Genomic DNA, 18,019 nt, shown 5'->3' on the forward strand with positions numbered 1-18,019 from the left:
GGTCCAACGGGGAGACTAAACAGAGAATATCCAGAAAGGAAGAGGCTCCTGGGAGAGAGGACTGGAGAAGTAGGATGACCAGAGGGAAAAGGGAAGTGGGGCGCGGCAGAATTTTAAACCCCTTGATGGCTTTCACATATTGATCTTCCCCCTGCATTGCAGACCTTGGAATTTCATATTGAGCTAATTCAAGCGAGTTCTCCAAGAGGAAGTGCAGTTCCTTCCTGCGAAGAGCTCCGGGCTCCCCCCGGTGGCTATTATGGGTATCGCTCCCCCAGACCCTGCTTCATTTATCCCCGAGTTTTTCAATCTCCCGCTTTCTCTCTTAGAACTCGGCCTTCCTCGAACTTAGCTTTCTCGGCTCTTGCTTCTCGGCTTTTTCTGACGGTTTATTCATTCGGAGTCTGCTTTCGGCTTGACGCCTACCAACGGCTCTGGGCCCCGGTACAGGCCACACAGAGCTGGTCATTGTTGCCCCAGTTCTGGGACCACCCGGGTGGGAGAAGGGGCAGCGCGCCGCCGCGGAGGCCGGATGACTGACAGCAGCCTCAGGTCAAGGGCCTCGCGGGCCACCCGGAAGGAGCGCGCCTGCCCCCTCCACGCCCCGCTTTGCCCCTTCCAGCGCGAAATGAACCCTTCCTTTCGACCCACGCAATTAACAGCAGTAAAATCTCTATTTTCAACACTCTGTATATGAATAAAGACTTACCAAAAAAAGAAAAAGAAGGGATTTTACTGGGAACGTGAGATTTTTCAGCCTAGGAGAGAAAAATCCTGCTTGGAGAGGGGCAGTGGTGTTGAAGGGATAAATATGGGAAGCACGAATAGCCGCTCAACTTCTCACAGTGCTGGATTGTAAGAAAAATTGTTAGGAGTGTGTTTACTCATCAGAAACATTAAAAAAAAAAAAAAGTTGTGAATCTGAAAATTTTCCAAAGTTCCATTTGTGAACAGATCTGTGACACAGAGGGATCTATGCCGGCTTCCCCGTCCCCGCCGTAGGCGCACACCGACCGGGCTGCCATGTCCCTCAACTCTAATGGCATCTCCAGGTCTCCCACAGGCCGCTGACCAGCTTCAGGCGTGGCTGTGGAGGTTGGGGGCGGAGGCAAAATCCAGCTTCGACTGGGACGGGAAGGAAACTGGTGACTGCAGGAAGAAGCACTTCCTAGGGGGGAATTTTTTGTGGCACTTTCCTGATTGCTTCTTTATCCAGAGAGTCCCATAGATGCGGATTCCCTTAGGGTGGCCAGAGCTGGTTTGATTCCCTCAGGCTGTGGGCATTTCCAGACCCAACCATTCAAATATCATAGATGCCTTGTAAAAAGACTGGTCAAACAGTGATTTGTAAATGTTTTGGTCAAAAGACCCTTTAGAGAAATTGGTGGAAATGAAAGATTGCTCCCATGCAGAAAGGCAAATGCCCAGGACTTTTCCTACAATTTCAAGGGCTGTATGAGCTCACTGGTCTTCACATGGTTGATCTAGGACAGTGGTGCCTAACCTCTCAGGCACCAGGGCTAGGGTTCACGGAAGACAGCTTTTCCACGGATAGGGTGGTGGTGGTGGGATGGTTTGGGATGATTTAAGCGCATTACATTTGCTGTGCACTTTATTTCTAATCTGATGCTGCTGCTGATCTGACAGGAAATACCGTTACTGTGGCCCAGAGGTTGGGGACCCCTGATCTAGGGGTTTTGCGGACCATACTTAAGAGACCCTCCTCTAGGTGGCTGCCACCTGCTAAAGAGGGTTAGATTAGAAGGTCTCCAGACACAGCTTTAATCTGGGCATTCCATGGTACTGCTTTTCAGTTCTTTATTAAAAAGCATGACAGAAAAAAAAAAAAGCAGTTACTCATAATTCATACTTTATGAATAGAACGGTTCACTGGCACATTGGCTGTTTCTGAAATATCCTTTGAGATCTTATTCAGCTCTTTTCACAAATGGCAGCAGTCATCACATAGATAAATCTACCTAATTTGAAGGTCAGACAGGAAATTACTTTTTTTTGGAAGAACCACTGGTGGCATTACATTTTTCTAATTAATCCCAACATGGAAATGATTCACTCTATTGCAGAAATCTGAATCTGAAATGAACAAGTAAATGCAGGCTGTTAAAGCATAACGCTTCCCTCACCTCCTCCTGTTTCCAGCTTCAGTTTTAGGAGTTGGGCAGGAAGAGTATGTCCTTTCTGATTTTCTTCTGTTTGGGTTCCCTAGCTGGGCCTTCCAAGATTTTACCTAGTAAAATCTAAAAAAAGAAAAAAAAGCAAACAAACCAAAAAACTGCAAGGCATCCTTCCCAGCATTATCCTGACCTCACTGAAATAGTTCCTTGAATGAAAAGTTTATTTTCCTTCAGGGAGAAGAATAATAACAACATGCAAAGATATCATGTAAAACTAATTTTTTTCTTTATTGAAAATACATCTACAAAGTAATGCTTCTCAGTCCACACTGGGTACAAGTGATATGCAGAGCCTGTGATGGGCTGGCGAGAGGGTCATCTCAGAGGATCTGCTTTCCGTAAGAGATGGTTAGTATTAAAAAAGATCACACTGTGTAACAGAGTTAATTTGACATGATTAATTTTTGCTCTACTGGTGTCAGGACGGCCATGGATAATACATAAGTTTTGTAGTGTATTTCCCGAATAGAGTCTTGACATTAAACGGTTATTCCACCACAGCCTAATGTTACCTTTTGTACACATGTAATGCTTGTGATCTATATAAAAATATCTCTAATTGTGTATCAGAGGATGTATGTCTAGATTTTCAATCTGTTAGCATAATTAAGTCCATTCTTCACCATTTTCAGTCAGAAACTCAAACACAGTTGGTATTGTCTGACAGCTCCCACTTCACATCTTTGACTGCATATTCCTTACAGGGTAAAAAAAAAAAAAATTAATCTCCTCTAAACCTGGTAGCTGCCTTGGCTGAAACTAATGCCCCAAAGTCTTTTTTTTTTTCTCTTGGAACCATGCTGACATGGCTTCATACCGATTCATCTTCTACCATTTCTCTCATGGACACAAATACAATCAAATCAAACACCACTCCAGCTTAAGATTTTTGTTCCAACACAAAGAAATATCTTGTTTTACTCATTCTGAGAACTTTTGATGAGAGTCAAAAACCTTTTCAAATAAGAGACCACCCACCTGACTCTGGGACCTCTAGTAGAGACAGAGCTCATTCATTTGACTTGTTTAAAATAATATAAGAAGTGACCTTATATTTTAATCTGCAGACTTCCTTAGGGAATGATTTTTGAACTGAAGAGAAAATGTGTTTCAGGTTTTTTTTTTTTTTTAAAAAAACACGTTTTCCTTAAAGATGACTTATAATCTTGGTGTTTCAAAATCCTCTGTTTATAATGTCAACCATGCTCCATTCTTTCCTGGCTGGCTCTTTAGTGTTCCAAAGTAAGACGGGTAAGCACCCTTGCTAATTGATAGTCTTACTTTTTATTTTCTAAAAGTCTATGGTCAGTTGAGGAGTGGTGGGAGACATCCTTCCCAGAATAGTTCCTTAAATTTGGGAAGAAAGAAAGGAATACGTCCCCTCTTGGGAAGAACTAAGCAGAGTTTCATGAACAACTCCACTCCTGGAATGCCTCCAGTCTGGTGACGTGTAACCGACATTTTGGATACAGGACCTCGTAAACCACGCCGCCATCCCCCTACTATTTAGAAACGTTCATTTGCAATGAATGTCTGCTTTGAAAGTCCCACGCTCCATGGAATGATCCTTGCTACAGAACATTCTGAGGGGAATTGGAGATGCTCTTTCATGGTGCCACCTGATGTTTGGACTGGAATCAATCATAAAGGCATCTAAGGAACTTGCTCATTTTATAGATGGGAACACTGAGGCCTAGAGATAAGACTTCATAACTTCCCATGGCCACATGGAAATTTCTCTTTACATGCCTCCTTACAGCTGTGCTAGGTGTGTATTAATACTGCTACTAATAAAATAAGGACACAAATCATAAGAGAAAGGGGGAAAAAAAAACCAACCCTCTTAATATCCAACTAATAACCCATTGCTGATCAATTTGTTTTGTTTTGATCCTAAAACTGAATTGTATTCTGAAGGATTTTTCCATTCTGAACGTTGATTTAAAACCATGATTTTAGCCGAGTATTTGAGTCTTTAAATTATAAGATCTATCACATTTACAGGATTGTGTGCCACAGAAACTTGTAAGATCTGATCAGGACTATTTTTGATCTCAGTACCTTATTAGATAAGACTAACACAAAATGACTTAAAAATTTCAAGGCTGGGATGAAAACTATACATTTTGGCCACTGCAAAACCCTCCCTTGATTTTGGATGAATACGTCCCAATCCTGTCAGGGCAGGGAGGAGAAGGGAGGGAAGGGGCTTACTGGCGAGAATGAGTTGTAATGAGATGGAAACATTGAATAATGGTTTTCAAACACCTGGAGCTCAAGGAAGTATTTCTTTGTGTTAGTCTACATCTTGGTCTCACTGTCCATGGATTTTTCAATTTCGCTTTCCTGGGAAATCAGCTGATATGGTTTCTTCATTTCATTCTCTTCAATCACTGAGTTACCCATTTCGACGTCCCGGTTCTTCAGTTCATGTCGTGACAAGTGTTCAACAATGCCGGCTCCCAGAGAGTCTCCCAACACGTTGGTGGTGGTGCGAAGGCGGTCCCTGGGGAAGAGCACGGAGGAGTGAAAAGCGAGGCTCCAGTAAACGTCAGGAGCTTTCAGCTCATGTTCTGAACTAGCCAGCTAAGTCACTGGGGGCATCTCTTAAGTTCTGCTTCCCTGTCTCCTTCTATTTAAAATTAATCTTTGGTTCTATTTCCTTCCTTTTACCAGAAGGTCTCAAATTGAACTCTAGAGACCCCTGGGGGTCCCTAAGGCAAAAACAATTTTCATAATAATGCCAAGATATTATTTGGCCCTTTCTGTCTCACTTTCTCATGAATGTCTATCTAGTGGAGTTTCTAGAATACTACAACATAACACAAAATATAACAAAAGAGATTGAAGGCAGAAGCAGTTAGTCTTGTATTAAACTAGATTTTAAGGAGATTTTCAAAGATGTAAAATGGTGTCATTCTTTTCCCTAAATTTTTGGTTTGGAAGATGGTATTTTTTCAGAAAAACATTATATATGTTAACATGTAATGAATTTATTATTGTAATCTTTAAAAGTATTTAACATTTAAAAAATGCCCAAGTTTTTCTAACGTGATGGATATTGACAGATATGACCCATACAGATATAAAAGTTTTGGGACTCCTCAAATTTTTAAATGTAAAGGGGTTGAGACTAAAACCTTTCAGAACCACCGGTTTACGCTATAAAAGCCTTCGCATCAATCGAGTAGGACTGTGGGGCAGATAGTGGGCCGAATGCTTCCTACGTACCACTGCATTTAATCCTCATAGCACCACTGAAGACATTCCTGTCTTCATTTTACAGAGGAGAAAACTAGGGTGGCTGGGTAACCTCCCAGGATCACAGAGGGGCAGGGCACAAGCCCAGATCCAAGTGACTGTGGAGCTCATGCTTCAGTTAATTACCTCCCCCCTCCCCCACCTTATAGTGCCTTGAGCACACTGAGCTTCTGAGGTCATTGGATCTAGCTCATAGCGTCTATGTAGACTCTAGCACCTACTGCGTCCTTCTAGGCTTTCAACCTGGGCATCCTGGGGAGAGATTCTGTAAGTGGAAGGGAAAGAAGAGGAGTGGAACATGTCAGTCGGAAGGGTGAGGGGAAAAGGGCAGAGGGATGGGCAGAGGGTTAGGGTCTAGGGTACTGTTCTTGGAATTTTCCCCAGAGCCAAAAATCAATTCCACGTAATGACGCCAGCTCTCTTTCCATTGTCTTTGGGGACGCCTCGCTCCCTGTGGGGATCAGATGGGAACATCTGCCCTGTATTACGCCATTGGAATGGGAAGCACAAGCAGAAAGTCTGAGCCAGCCTGGGAGGCCCACACTTCTGTCCCGGCCGCCATGGGGACGTGTTGTGCAATTCAGAACTGACTTCGCTGATTTATGTTGACTTTGCAGACAGTGGGTTTCCCAATCCCCAAATGGCTTTATGGAGTGAGAAGTGTAACAGCCAGATGTGCCCTGTGGGCTGATAAGGGGGTGAGTGTGCATAGAGTCTGGGACTCAGGCTCCAGATAGCTGCCGGGATCAGGCAGGGGGCACAATAATTACAAGCCAAGCTGAGCCTCTTCCTGGAGCCCTTTGGCAGGGGTGCCAGGCTGCCTGGTGTCCTAAGATGACAGAGGGGCCCCCACGACGGCAAGCCGGATGATGCAGTCCGAGTGTACTCACAGGAACCAGTCCACTGCGATGATGAGTGTGATGTCGTCGGTGGGCAGGCCCACAGATGTCAGCACGATGACCATGGTGACCAGGCCTGCCTGAGGAATCCCAGCTGCCCCGATACTGGCAGCCGTGGCTGTGATGCTGTTAGAGGAAGTCCCCAAACAGAAAACCTTTGTTTAAATCTCCCCAAATAGAGAGCAGACCCTATGAAACATGCACAGTGGTGCTGTCTGACTTGCCAAATTAAGGACACACTTTAGAAAAATGTAAATGAGATTGTTAAAAAAAAAACCCCACTGAGTTAATAAGCATATTAACTAATACTTATCAAATGCCTATTATGTGCCTCCTGTATGTGAAGCATGGCTTACCTCATTTGCTTCTTGCAACAACCCTTCGAGAGTTGGTCCTACTATTACAGCGTTTTCTAAATAAAGAACCTGTACCTAGATATTGGGTTGGCCAAAAAGTTCTTTTGGCCTTTCCCCTGTGATGTTATAGAATACTGCCTCATGTACCTGAAAGTATTCTGTAAGGTCTAAAATACTGTACAGTTACAATAACAATTTATTTCTAATAATTCCTCTATCCAAGCAGAGGATTGTAAGGGATACTGAACTTGTATGGCTACTGTGGTCAGGAAAAAAAAAATCAAATTTATGAATTCAAAAGCAAAATGATTTATGAACAAAGTTCTGTAGCACTATCAATATTTTTTACAGAGGCAATGTGAATTTCATTGGTAAGGCACATAACCTGTCTGGAACTCAGTTTGTTAAATATCTATTTGATAGGCTTATGTGACAATGTGAAAATGTTTTATGAGTAGATATAAAGTGGTATTCATAAAGTAAAAAGTCTGTGGAAGAGACTGTTCATGGTTCCCTTACATTGTCCCCCTTGTATAGTACCAAGTGTTCTATAGAGTAAGGGACCAGAGCTTGTGTCATCCTGGGTGTTACCCTCATCCGGGTGGCCCTGATCACTAGCTCATCACTTAAAGGCATTCTTAAGAAAATGCCATGTAGAATATTCCTTGTACCTGATTGTAATAATCTGTCCAAAGTTCAGTTCGAAGTTGTTAACTTGAGCAATGAAAATGGCAGCCAAGGCCTCATAGAGGGCGGTCCCATCCATGTTGATGGTGGCCCCTACCGGGAGCACGAATCTGGTAACGCGTTTGTCCACGCCATTGTTCTCTTCCAGGCACTTGAAGGTGATGGGTAAGGTGGCAGAGCTGAGCACAGTAAAACGGGACATGTCAGCTGACCATCCTGACATGTGAAGCATGGCTTATCTCATTTGCTTCTTGCAACAACCCTTAGGGAGTTGGTCCCACTGTTGTGCCTGTCTGTTTTAGTACTTTGGACACAGAGTTCCTTCCTCTCCCATATTCTAAATTAAAGGGAACCAAGTCAGCACTACTATAAACAGGGGAGCAGGATTAGGAACAGTGGGTCCCTTCACTGCATCATTTGACAGCTCTTCTGCTTCTAGGTTCCTCCATGAAGCATCGCTTGTGATTACTCTCCAACTCCCGCAAGAAGAGCCTGTGCCAACGCTCTGCCATCTCAGGTAAATGGCAACTGGACAAGGGAGATGAGAGTGGGCAGGAAAGGATAGTTGATTTCTATTTTTCCCCGAAAAGTGTGTATATCCAGCCATTCCCTAAATCCCAAATCAGTCTGATTAGCATCAGAGTCAAAAAAGCCAATTCATGCATCTAGACATTTAAAACCTGGAAAAAAATGTACCCTGCCACTCCAATCTGAAGGTTCTGGTTCAAAGTAAGGTTTGAAATATATTTTCTGATAGGAATAAGCCATGGATATATCTATACCTGGAGGAAGTTCCCAGAGCCGTGATGAGCGCTTGCAGTAACCCTCCGATAAAAACCCAGGGGTTTTTCCGCGTTACCAGGAAGTACAGGAGGGGTAGGACGATGACGGCATGGATGAGCAAGCCCACGATGACTGTCACTGTGTACATGGCCAGCTGTCCCCCGATCACTCCCATGTCTTCCATCTCAACAATTTTCCCTGCAATCAGGAAGAGTATGCCCAGAGGGGCGTACCTATGCAGAAGCAACACACGCACAGTTGGAAGTCTGATTTCCAACAAACTATTCCACAGAAATTACCAAGTGATAAGAAAAAGTAATTGAGAGTTGGTGTCCAAACTTTTCTGCCCAGGATACTATGAGGGCTTGCAGAAATTATGAACTTCCTTGTTTACTTTTTAAAAATATACATTTAAATATAAACAGTACTTTAGGCTTTCCTCTCACTCAGAATTTCTTTAGGTCACAGTTTTTTGTTTTTCTCCAAAGCCAAGAAAAACGGTAGGTTCAGAGGTTTTGTTACTTACCTCTTTTTTCCCCTAAATACCTCAGTCGCTTTGGGAGCCCTCAGATGCCATCCACTCTCCGAGCACTCCCCACCACCTCCTGTTCCCCTGCTAAATACCCTGAACAGTCAGAATCTACTGAACCAATTTCCAGACTTCTGGGCAGGGCAGAGGGGGCAGCATTTTCCACATCAGAGACTGATTCTCAAGTTAAAGTAAGATGTATACCATGCCATTTCAGTGTTTTACATTTGCAGTCAACTCTCTTTATCAAGGACCACTTTTATTGGTTTTTCCTATATTACAACCTTGTTATAATATTACATACGTGGTATTTATTTATTTTTTACTTAAATAAATGTACTATAAGAGGAAATTATATGTTATAGTGCAAATGAAAAACACCATTTGTGATGAGTAGAAGCCAATCATAAAATAAATTCACAGCTATCAAAGTTAACAACATGCATGTATGTACCTCCACAATCAGGTTATAAGTGCTCTAGTTAAGCAATTATTATCCACAGGCTGCTACTGCTATTTGCAGTCCTTCTTCTAGGTCTTGCTCTACATCTGAGCAAGAATTAACATCGGAGACATGAAATGGATTGTATACACCGAATCAAGGCTGTGCTGCCTGGCTTTCAACTCTCTTTGTCCGACATATGCTGTAAACTACAACCCAACTCCTATTACCATAAACACAGAAGTCGATCACCCTTCAGGAGAAGGGTCTGTTGGGGACTGTGGAGGACTTCTTTCATATTGAAAAATACAATAGTTCTTTTAAAAGCCCTTTAAAAACACAGGCCAGAAAAGTATAAGAGTACCTGTTTTCAGAAATGTAATAACTCAATGTTGAATGTGCAGGCGAAATGTACAGCTAGAAAAGCTACATGTGAGGTTCATTCAGCAGCCTTTGAATAGACTTCTTTCATAAAAGAGGTGAAAGGTAGAGGCATTTTAATAATATGAAGATAAATGTCCACTTTCAGCCCTGCCAAGGTTTCCAAGGAGGGCCCCCAGCATTTCAACGGGGATGCCTGTGGAGACCGCACTCTGATCATCTTTGTGTTTCTGACTTCATATCCATCTTGTACAAACTCCTGAAAAATGGATTCTCTGGGATTCGGTGGCAATAAAACCTAAGGATATTTTTAATCACGTTGGTGAGTGCTTTTCTTAGAAATGGATGCCTTCCTGCCTCAGGTGCCAAGAGGGAGTCTGGATTTAAAATAAAGGATAAAAGGAAAGCAACCCTCACAGGAGGTTTAAACCGATCACTGGGTTCTTCCCTGCTGGGGAGAGTTTACTTTTCCAAGGTCAATGTTCCTCTGTGGATTTAGTCTTTTCCTTTGTTTCCCGCTCTCAACTTTCTTTGAAGGAAGTTTTGTTACAAATTGTGGCTTGGCTTTCTATAACACTTCCCATGAGTCCCTCACACTAGCTGCAGAAGGGCCATTTACACTTCCTTCTTAGGACTGAAGTGGAGGAGAGGAGAGCTCAGTTTTTCTGATGGTTCAGGGGCTCAGCCTTTGCTTTTCCCTCCCCTGGGAATGTGATTCTCACCACTTTGTATAGCTAGCTTCTCCTGGTCATTCAGAGCTCAGCAGAAAATGTCATCCATCTTTTCAGAGGCCTTTCTGTCCCAACCAAGGCAAATTTTAAGCCTCCTCCTCAGTTATTTTTTTTTTTTTTATCATACCACATGATATTATATAAAATAAAATCTCATGTTTTATTTTATTTTTTCTCCATAGCACTTGTGACTCTAAGCATATGGTTGATTTGCTTAAGAATATAAGATATGAACAAATTCCTACTGTATAGCTCAGGAAACTATATGCAATATTTTATAATAAACTATAATGGAAAAGAATAAAAAAAAATGTAAGATCTAGGACATCTTTGTTTTCCTCAGTGCTATATCCATAGTGCCTGGCATTAAATGCTTGGTATACATCACTTCATGGGAAATAGATGGGGAAACAGTGGAAACAGTGTCAGACTTTATTTTTTTGGGCTCCAAAATCACTGCAGATGGTGACTGCAGTCATTAAATTAAAAGACACTTACTCCTTGGAAGAAAAGTTATGACCAACCTAGATAGCATATTCAAAAGCAGGTCCATCTAGTCAAGGCTATGGTTTTTCCTGTGGTCATGTATGGATATGAGAATTGGACTGTGAAGAAAGCTGAGTGCAGAAGAATTGATGCTTTTGAACTGTGGTGTTGGAGAAGACTCTTGAGAGTCCCTTGGACTGCAAGGAAATCCAACCAGTCCATTCTAAAGAAGATCAGCCCTGGGTGTTCTTTGGAAGGAATGATGCTAAAGCTGAAACTCCAATACTTTGGCCACCTCATGTGAAGAGTTGACTCATTGGAAAAGACTCTGTTGCTGGGAGGGATTGGGGGCAGGAGGAAAAGGGGACGACAGAGGATGAGATGGCTGGATGGCATCACCAACTCGATGGACGTGAATTTGAGTGAACTCTGGGAGTTGGTGATGGACAGGGAGGCCTGGTGTGCTGCAACTCACGGGGTCGCAAAGAGTCGGAAACAACTGAGTGACTGAACTGAACTGAACTGATAGAGGAGATAATAAAAAAATATGTATTGAATGAATAGCTAATTAGTTATAAAGAAGGAATGAGCAATGGGATGCCATCAGCACTGGAATAAAGGAGTTGACATCTTTCAAAACCAAGGAAGCAAACTAATGAAAAGAGGTTCACAGATATATTCAAGGCTACTGTCAGCCCAGAAAGTCACTGATTTTCTTATGCTTACCCGGATGAAATCTTTGCAATTGGCCATTCTGCCTGGTGGCATCTTCCTCAGAACAGAACACAAGTTGATGGCAATAAGCATCTTCTATAGAGCATACAGAGCAAATGGAAATACATACCACATGATCACTGCTACCAATCTCATGATGGCTTCGTTGAGAGAATCAAAGAACTCTCGCAGGGCCTGGCCCTGCTCCTTCATGTTTCCAATCACAAATCCGAAGCACATGGAGAAGACAACTAGTCCCAGGGCATTGACCCCGTTCACAGACCCTGGGACTGGGACTAACTCTTCTGTGATCCTCGACAGAGTCTCCATGGCTTCTGAAACATTGTTTATCACGGCGCCCACGAGTGTTTCATTGGGCTGGATGGGCACTTTAAAGCTCCTCTTCTCATAGTTGGTTTTAAACTTAAACAGAAAAGACACAATAGTGATGAAAGATGATTTTTCTTTTCTTCTTTGTACTTTCTGCTCACGTTTTCTGTAATGATATACATTACCCTGAATTCAGAGAACTGTGTTATAGAAAGTATCTGTCTATCTATATCTATCATCTATCTAATCTGTGACAAACCTCTACTACTTTCTCAGTACAGTCACACACACACACACACACATACACACACACACACTTAAATATACAGCAAATCATAACAGGAAAGAGGTTGAAGATGTTGGTGTAAACATATGCATGTTTCTGAAACCCTAATAAAATGACTATAATAGGCTTTTTAAAAATTAAAAGATCTTCACAACAATCCCTGTATCCTCTATGGGTTCATGTTATGTGATCACTGGCAAATCACCTAACCTCCCTTTGCTCATATCCCATAGCTGCAAAACAGGGGTCACTGGGCTGACTCCACCTCACAAGGTTGTTGTAATGATCATATTAAACAATATATGAGATCATCTGATAAATTTTAAAGCACAGATTTTAATGTTGGCTAATGATACTCACAAATAAAGCTCTTCTGGAACTAGACTTAGTTGGAGATTTTGGTGAATATTATGGATTTTAATATCCCTAAACAACATTCCTCCAGGTATTCCTGACTGTATCATTTCTTAAGAAGAGGTGTTGATTGGTGAGGATGACAACCCACTTCTCAAGTCTACAGAGGAGTTTCTCCTCTTACTCAGGAAATGGTCTTGAGGCTCCCCTAATTGCCCAGTGATTAGGAATCCACCTGCCAATGCAGGGAACATGGGTTCCATCTCTGGTCCAGGAGGATCTCACATGCTGTGGGGCAACTAAACCAGTGTGCCACAACTACTGAGCCTGCGGGTTACAACCAGAAAGTAGCTCTTGCTCGCTGCAACTAGAGAAAGCTTGCGAGCAGCAGTGAAGATCCAGGGCAACCATAAATAAATAAATAAATCTTAAAAGAAAAAAAGCGAGATGGTCTTTATACCAAAATTTCTGCATAGATGCCCCAGACAGAAGATGCTGACTGTATTCCTGTGGCCATTTGAAACAAGCCCATCTCTCTATGATTTTAATAAGAACAGAATTTCTGGCCTTCACGTTGATGGTACTAAAGCACCAGAGAAAGTAAAAATCTATGGATGCTGACTGGATCTAGAGTCTAGGGGAAGAAAGCATAGCTGTACATGGAATGCTTGGCCATCACTTTACCAAGAGTATTGGTAAAGTATGGGAGACTTTTTTTGTGCAGTGGGAAACTATCATTTCCAAACAAGGACACGACTAGCTGTCAATACTGTAGACATCCCTAAACAATCAGTGGCATTGCTGGTCATTTTAACAAAGAAACTGGCCCCCTTCTGTCTCCTATTCCAGTCAAATCTCTCTTCAACTGGGGTGCTTATGCATTTTAGTGCACCCCAATTTTAGACTGTCTAGGGTGAATTTTCAATCCCAACTAGCCTTTCCTACACCTCCAACTCTTTCCCCTAAGACAGTTTGTAGCCTACACAGAAACTGCAACCTCACTTGCATTCTGATCTAAGACAAATAGATCTGGGATGATACATTTGCTTCTCCTTCAAAATCGTGTAAGTGCTATCCAAAACCAAATATTGAATACAATAAATCTGCGTGAGTCAGCACCTTTCTGGTGCTGCTAGAAATCAACGTTTTTGAATTCGTCCTGTGCCAGCTGACTAACTGGAAGAATCAGCCCCATGGTGCTGGGGTTGGCTGGCTGGATTGAAAGGGGATTATTATTTATGGTTACAGTTGTTTTGAATAAAGAGTTAGATTTTGCCTTGTCAGCCTTTTCTCTTTAAAGAAAGAATTCTGTTTGAATTTTGCAGTATGTGCAAAATTGACTATTAAAAATGGTCAATACAAATTTTAAAAAGGGAAGAAAAGTGAAGAGTGGAAAACTTGGTCTTCCATGAGGTCAGGGTTTGGTTTTGTTTATTTTACACATCCCAAGTACAAGGGTTAGGGTAAAGTGACACCATCTGGGGAAATGTTTGGAAACTACTATTTAACAACTATAATGTCTAATTGTTTCCCTCTTAATATTTTGGGTAACGAAGCTTTTTTTTTTTAAATTCAGTTGAGGTTAGAATGAGCTTTATTCATTTTATCCCCCAATAGTAAAATGTATTTGTGTGTTCAACACAAAGAGCCAAGGGTTGCTTGGATTTGGTGCTAGAAAGAACTGACGCTCACTACGGCCTCCTGGGAAGTGTCGTATCAGCCTGGATACCGCTTTCCAGGAAGGGGAACAGAATGTGGAAGCAGAAAGATGACAGAATTTGGAATCAGCACAATAGGTTTGAATTCTGGGTCTGGCACTTACTCCTTGTGAAATCGAATGCCTGTTACATGACCCCTCTGAATGATCACAGATGAGTTGCCTCACTGATGAAATGAAGACAATGATACCCATCATATGTATGTGAGGAGTAAATATAACATTAGTGCTTGGCACAGAGCAGACATTCAATACATGATGGTGGCAATCCTTTCTGACATGGTTCCTCCTTTAGAATCCATAAGGCCCTTAACAGACTTTTAAAAAACACAACCCACTGACTTTTAAAATCAAACCCAGAAACTTGAATAATCTCCCTGATCTTTGAAGCAAGTTGTAAATATATTTTACACTGGAGTTTGTGTGCTTGGTGAGCTTTTGTGTATGGGATATGGAGGAAGGGAGAAAGTCTCCTGATTAGCTTTCTTAACAATTAACAGAGACTTAATGAGCCATTTGTATGCAAGACATATAGTGTCTGGCAACTAATAAGCCTTCAGTACAAGGGAAGACTCCTCTCTCCCCTCCCTACAAGGGAAGACCCCTCCCTCCCCTCCCAATTCCCCAGAAAACTCTAGTGCTTTCCATCTAGTTGGCAAAGGAAGTGTTTCTTATTGCAGGGAAACAGGAAAAAAAAAAAGTAAATTCAATTAAAAAGATAGCCACACTCTGTTTGCCAAAGAGGAATTTCAAAGGGGAATTTATGGCTGTAGAGTATTTACCTGTTTAAAGCAAGCTTCCACCAGATTTGGAGGGAACATATTCCTGCAAAGAAAATAACGATCACTTGAAACTTTCCAAATAATAAATTAGTTCCTTAAATACCTGTTCATTGTGTGTAAGGTAAAGATTGCATCCAACCAAGCGGCAAATGGAAAAAGAGAAAGATTTTGGTAGATAGTTTTGAAATGGGACATAGGTCATCCCTACGTGTGGTCCATGTAGTTCATATTTTTCAGTTTAAGTCCCGAATTCAACTAATCTGTCCTTTTGTCAGACAAATGAATTTTTTAAATTCAGACATCAAATCTTGCGCCCAGGAAGAACCCAAGTGAAAATGGAAATGCCTTTTAGCATAAGCATTCTGGTTGACTGGGGCGGGTCATTAGGGGTCATTCAATAGGGGTCATTTTAGTATCATGCTGGGTGTTTAGGGACCAAATGTTCTGAATCAAACGTCATGGTCAGACTGTAGAATTTTATTCTCCACAAAGTCCTCCCAAAGAACGCTGGGGGATGAGATAATGACTCTGAATGGTTAGAGCTTCTAGCCCTTTGGTAACCAACAGGGAGATAGATGGTCCACAGAACTTGAAGTTGGGGCCCAGGTGGCAGAATCTGTCACTTCCTCAGACCAGTGTCTGTGCTCATGGTGGGGAAGGAATAAGAGTCAGCACTCTCACTGGGGAGTTTCTAACCAGCTGTGTGACCTTGGGTGACTTGTGGCACCCATGGAGGTCTCAGTTTGCTCATCTGTTAAAGAGGAGATGGGTTTAACTATCACCAGGGCTCCAAGATGGAAGCCTGTGGAGGAGACACGACCTGGGCAGCTGGTCAAAGCCTGAGATTCCAGCAATTGTAAGTCATCGATATGTTAAGGTTATAAACTCTTGTCTCTTCTCACTGCCTAGACCATCCTGTTCCTTTGTTCTTCCCATCTATGCTCTATGGGTCTGTTTCTATGAACTCTGAGATAAATGTTTAGGAGATTCCAAGATAAATGATCAAACCAGGTGTATGCGGGAGGACAGGCTAGTCTTGTACTTGTCACTGGGGCAAGGAGGGGCAGAAAAGCATCTGAGAATGACAAGATGCCAGCTCTTTAAACAAGGAGTAGAAATTATACACAAAGAGAATATAATAAAATACCCCCAATCCAGACTACCTGAAGGTAAAGTCCCTGAAAAAAATGGTGAAAAGCTTTAATTAACTGTATGAACTAAATAAAATCAGTGTCATCGGGTGCCAACTTGGTATGAACTAAAACAGAATGGCTTATTACCTTCAGATAATTGCCATTAACTCCCTAGAAAAAGCTTTCAAGAGGGGGCTGTATAGTGCTTACACACAGATGCTACAAAGTCACTCGTGGTAGGTATTGAGAGGTGCTGCTGAAGAGGTCCTTTGTTGTCCAGCTCACTCCTGAACCCACCAGCCACGGACCCATTACTTGAGATGGCACTGAGTTGCTACGAGGAGCTGCTTTCAAATGGTCAGTGGGGAATCCTAGAGTAGACATCTAGGACTGGCAAGCCAGTCACTCTGCAAATAGGTCCATTGGAAAGTAGGGAGGAAAGAGCTAGGTTTGGGAAGACAGCTTGGATGGGCTGCTGGCTGGACTGTTGAGCAGGTGGGACACCTCGAGGTTTGTGCTTCTTCCATTTTGTCTTTCTCCATCTACCCGCCATCCTGCTCTGTGCCTGCGAGGCCGCCCCCTTGCCTTCTGGCTTCCTGTTGGGTTTGTCCAGTGGGAGGGGCTGACAGATCACAGAGAGCAGTGGGAGAGAGAAGTGGATGTATAGGTTCTTCCAGCTCTCTCTCTTGGCAGGTTGGGCAATAGCTCCCTTCCTCCAAATTAGAGCTCTAGCCCCTGTCCTTGGTGGCCTTTCCCAAGGCTACAGCTTATCCTGAGTTCTAGGAATAGCTCCCTTTCTGACCTCAAAGCAACAGGTGGTAACAAAACAATTTCCTATTGCTGATATTCCCCGAGTGTTTCACCATCACTTGTAGGTTCCCTTAACCCAGCCCGCACCTTTGCACACCCTGTTCAGTGATCCTTTTGAGCCTGCAATATGCTTCCCTCTAGGACCTGACCCATGCAAAAGCAAATGTGGATAGAGAGCAGGCAGGGAAGTGCCGGGATCAAATTTAGGCTTACTTCTCAGTTCTGTGTAAAACAGACTATATCATTGGGTCTGTTTCAAGTATTAGATAAAACTAATTTGTAATCAGTATATGGTTTGTATATAAAAACAATGCTAAAGAAGTCATCTTTTATTATTGATTTGCTAAATCCTTTCTTCATAAATAGTACAAAAGGAAAATCTTAGGACAGGTGAGATCAGACGATCTCTAAGGTCCCTTCTGGAAATAAATTGTTGTGTATAATGGATGGTGATACAGATCTCAAGTTCCAAATTAGAAGAGTCCAATGAACAGGCTATACTTGGGGAAAAAAATAGCCTTAAACAGTCAGACTTGAGAAAGGTAGGTCGAGAATTATTGAAAGGCATTATGCTAAGTGACATAAGTCAGAAACAGACAAATACTATATGATTATCACTTATATATGTGGAATCTAAAAAGTACAGCCAACTAGTGAGTATAACAAAAACAGCAAACTCACAGACACAGAGAACTAGTGGTTATCAGCGGGGAGAGGGAAGGGGGAAAGGGCAATATAGGGGTAGAAGAGCAAGCAGTGTAAAACAAGCTACAAGGATATACTGTACAACACAGGGAATAAAGCCAATATTTTATAAGCAAAGTATAACCTGTAAAAAAATTTGAATTTCTATGTTGTACATCTGTAACTTATGTAATTGCACGACACTATACTTCAATAAAAAATCATACACACAAAAGAACTATTGATATTAATATTCCAAGATGAGCTGCACAGTTAAGAGGACTGAGTGCTCAGATTGTGAATTCTAAAAGCAGGGCTCCTAAATCTTTATCTTTTCCTTGCTCTTTTTATCTCTTTCACATGAGATCAGAAAACGGATCCTTACTTCCATTTCTGTTACATGTGATCTTCATTTCAAGCCCAGCAGGACTGGTTCAGTTGGATACCTCTTCTAGGGTT

At 42.2% G+C, this 18,019-nt stretch overlaps 1 protein-coding gene across 4 annotated transcripts in view; it reads right to left on the bottom strand.

Annotated features, from left to right (window-relative positions):
* Window positions 1-4,496: 4,496 nt before the first annotated feature.
* Window positions 4,497-18,019, bottom strand: part of SLC1A3 (solute carrier family 1 member 3) — a 77,351-nt gene continuing 63,828 nt past the window's right edge. For 2 of the 4 annotated variants that reach the window (XM_068990490.1, XM_068990488.1), the window contains 6 exons: window positions 14,934-14,976; window positions 11,595-11,887; window positions 8,181-8,414; window positions 7,383-7,577; window positions 6,347-6,481; window positions 4,497-4,701 (listed from right to left, as the gene is read on the bottom strand). In XM_068990490.1, the coding sequence (XP_068846591.1) occupies window positions 4,497-4,701; window positions 6,347-6,481; window positions 7,383-7,577; window positions 8,181-8,414; window positions 11,595-11,887; window positions 14,934-14,976 (1,105 nt within the window). The remainder of the gene's footprint in view (window positions 4,702-6,346; window positions 6,482-7,382; window positions 7,578-8,180; window positions 8,415-11,594; window positions 11,888-14,933; window positions 14,977-18,019) is intronic. The other 2 variants (XM_068990489.1, XM_068990491.1) reach the window with 2 other exon arrangements.

The sequence above is a fragment of the Capricornis sumatraensis genome, chromosome 18 (assembly GCF_032405125.1).
Source record: "Capricornis sumatraensis isolate serow.1 chromosome 18, serow.2, whole genome shotgun sequence".
Taxonomy (NCBI): domain Eukaryota; kingdom Metazoa; phylum Chordata; class Mammalia; order Artiodactyla; family Bovidae; genus Capricornis; species Capricornis sumatraensis.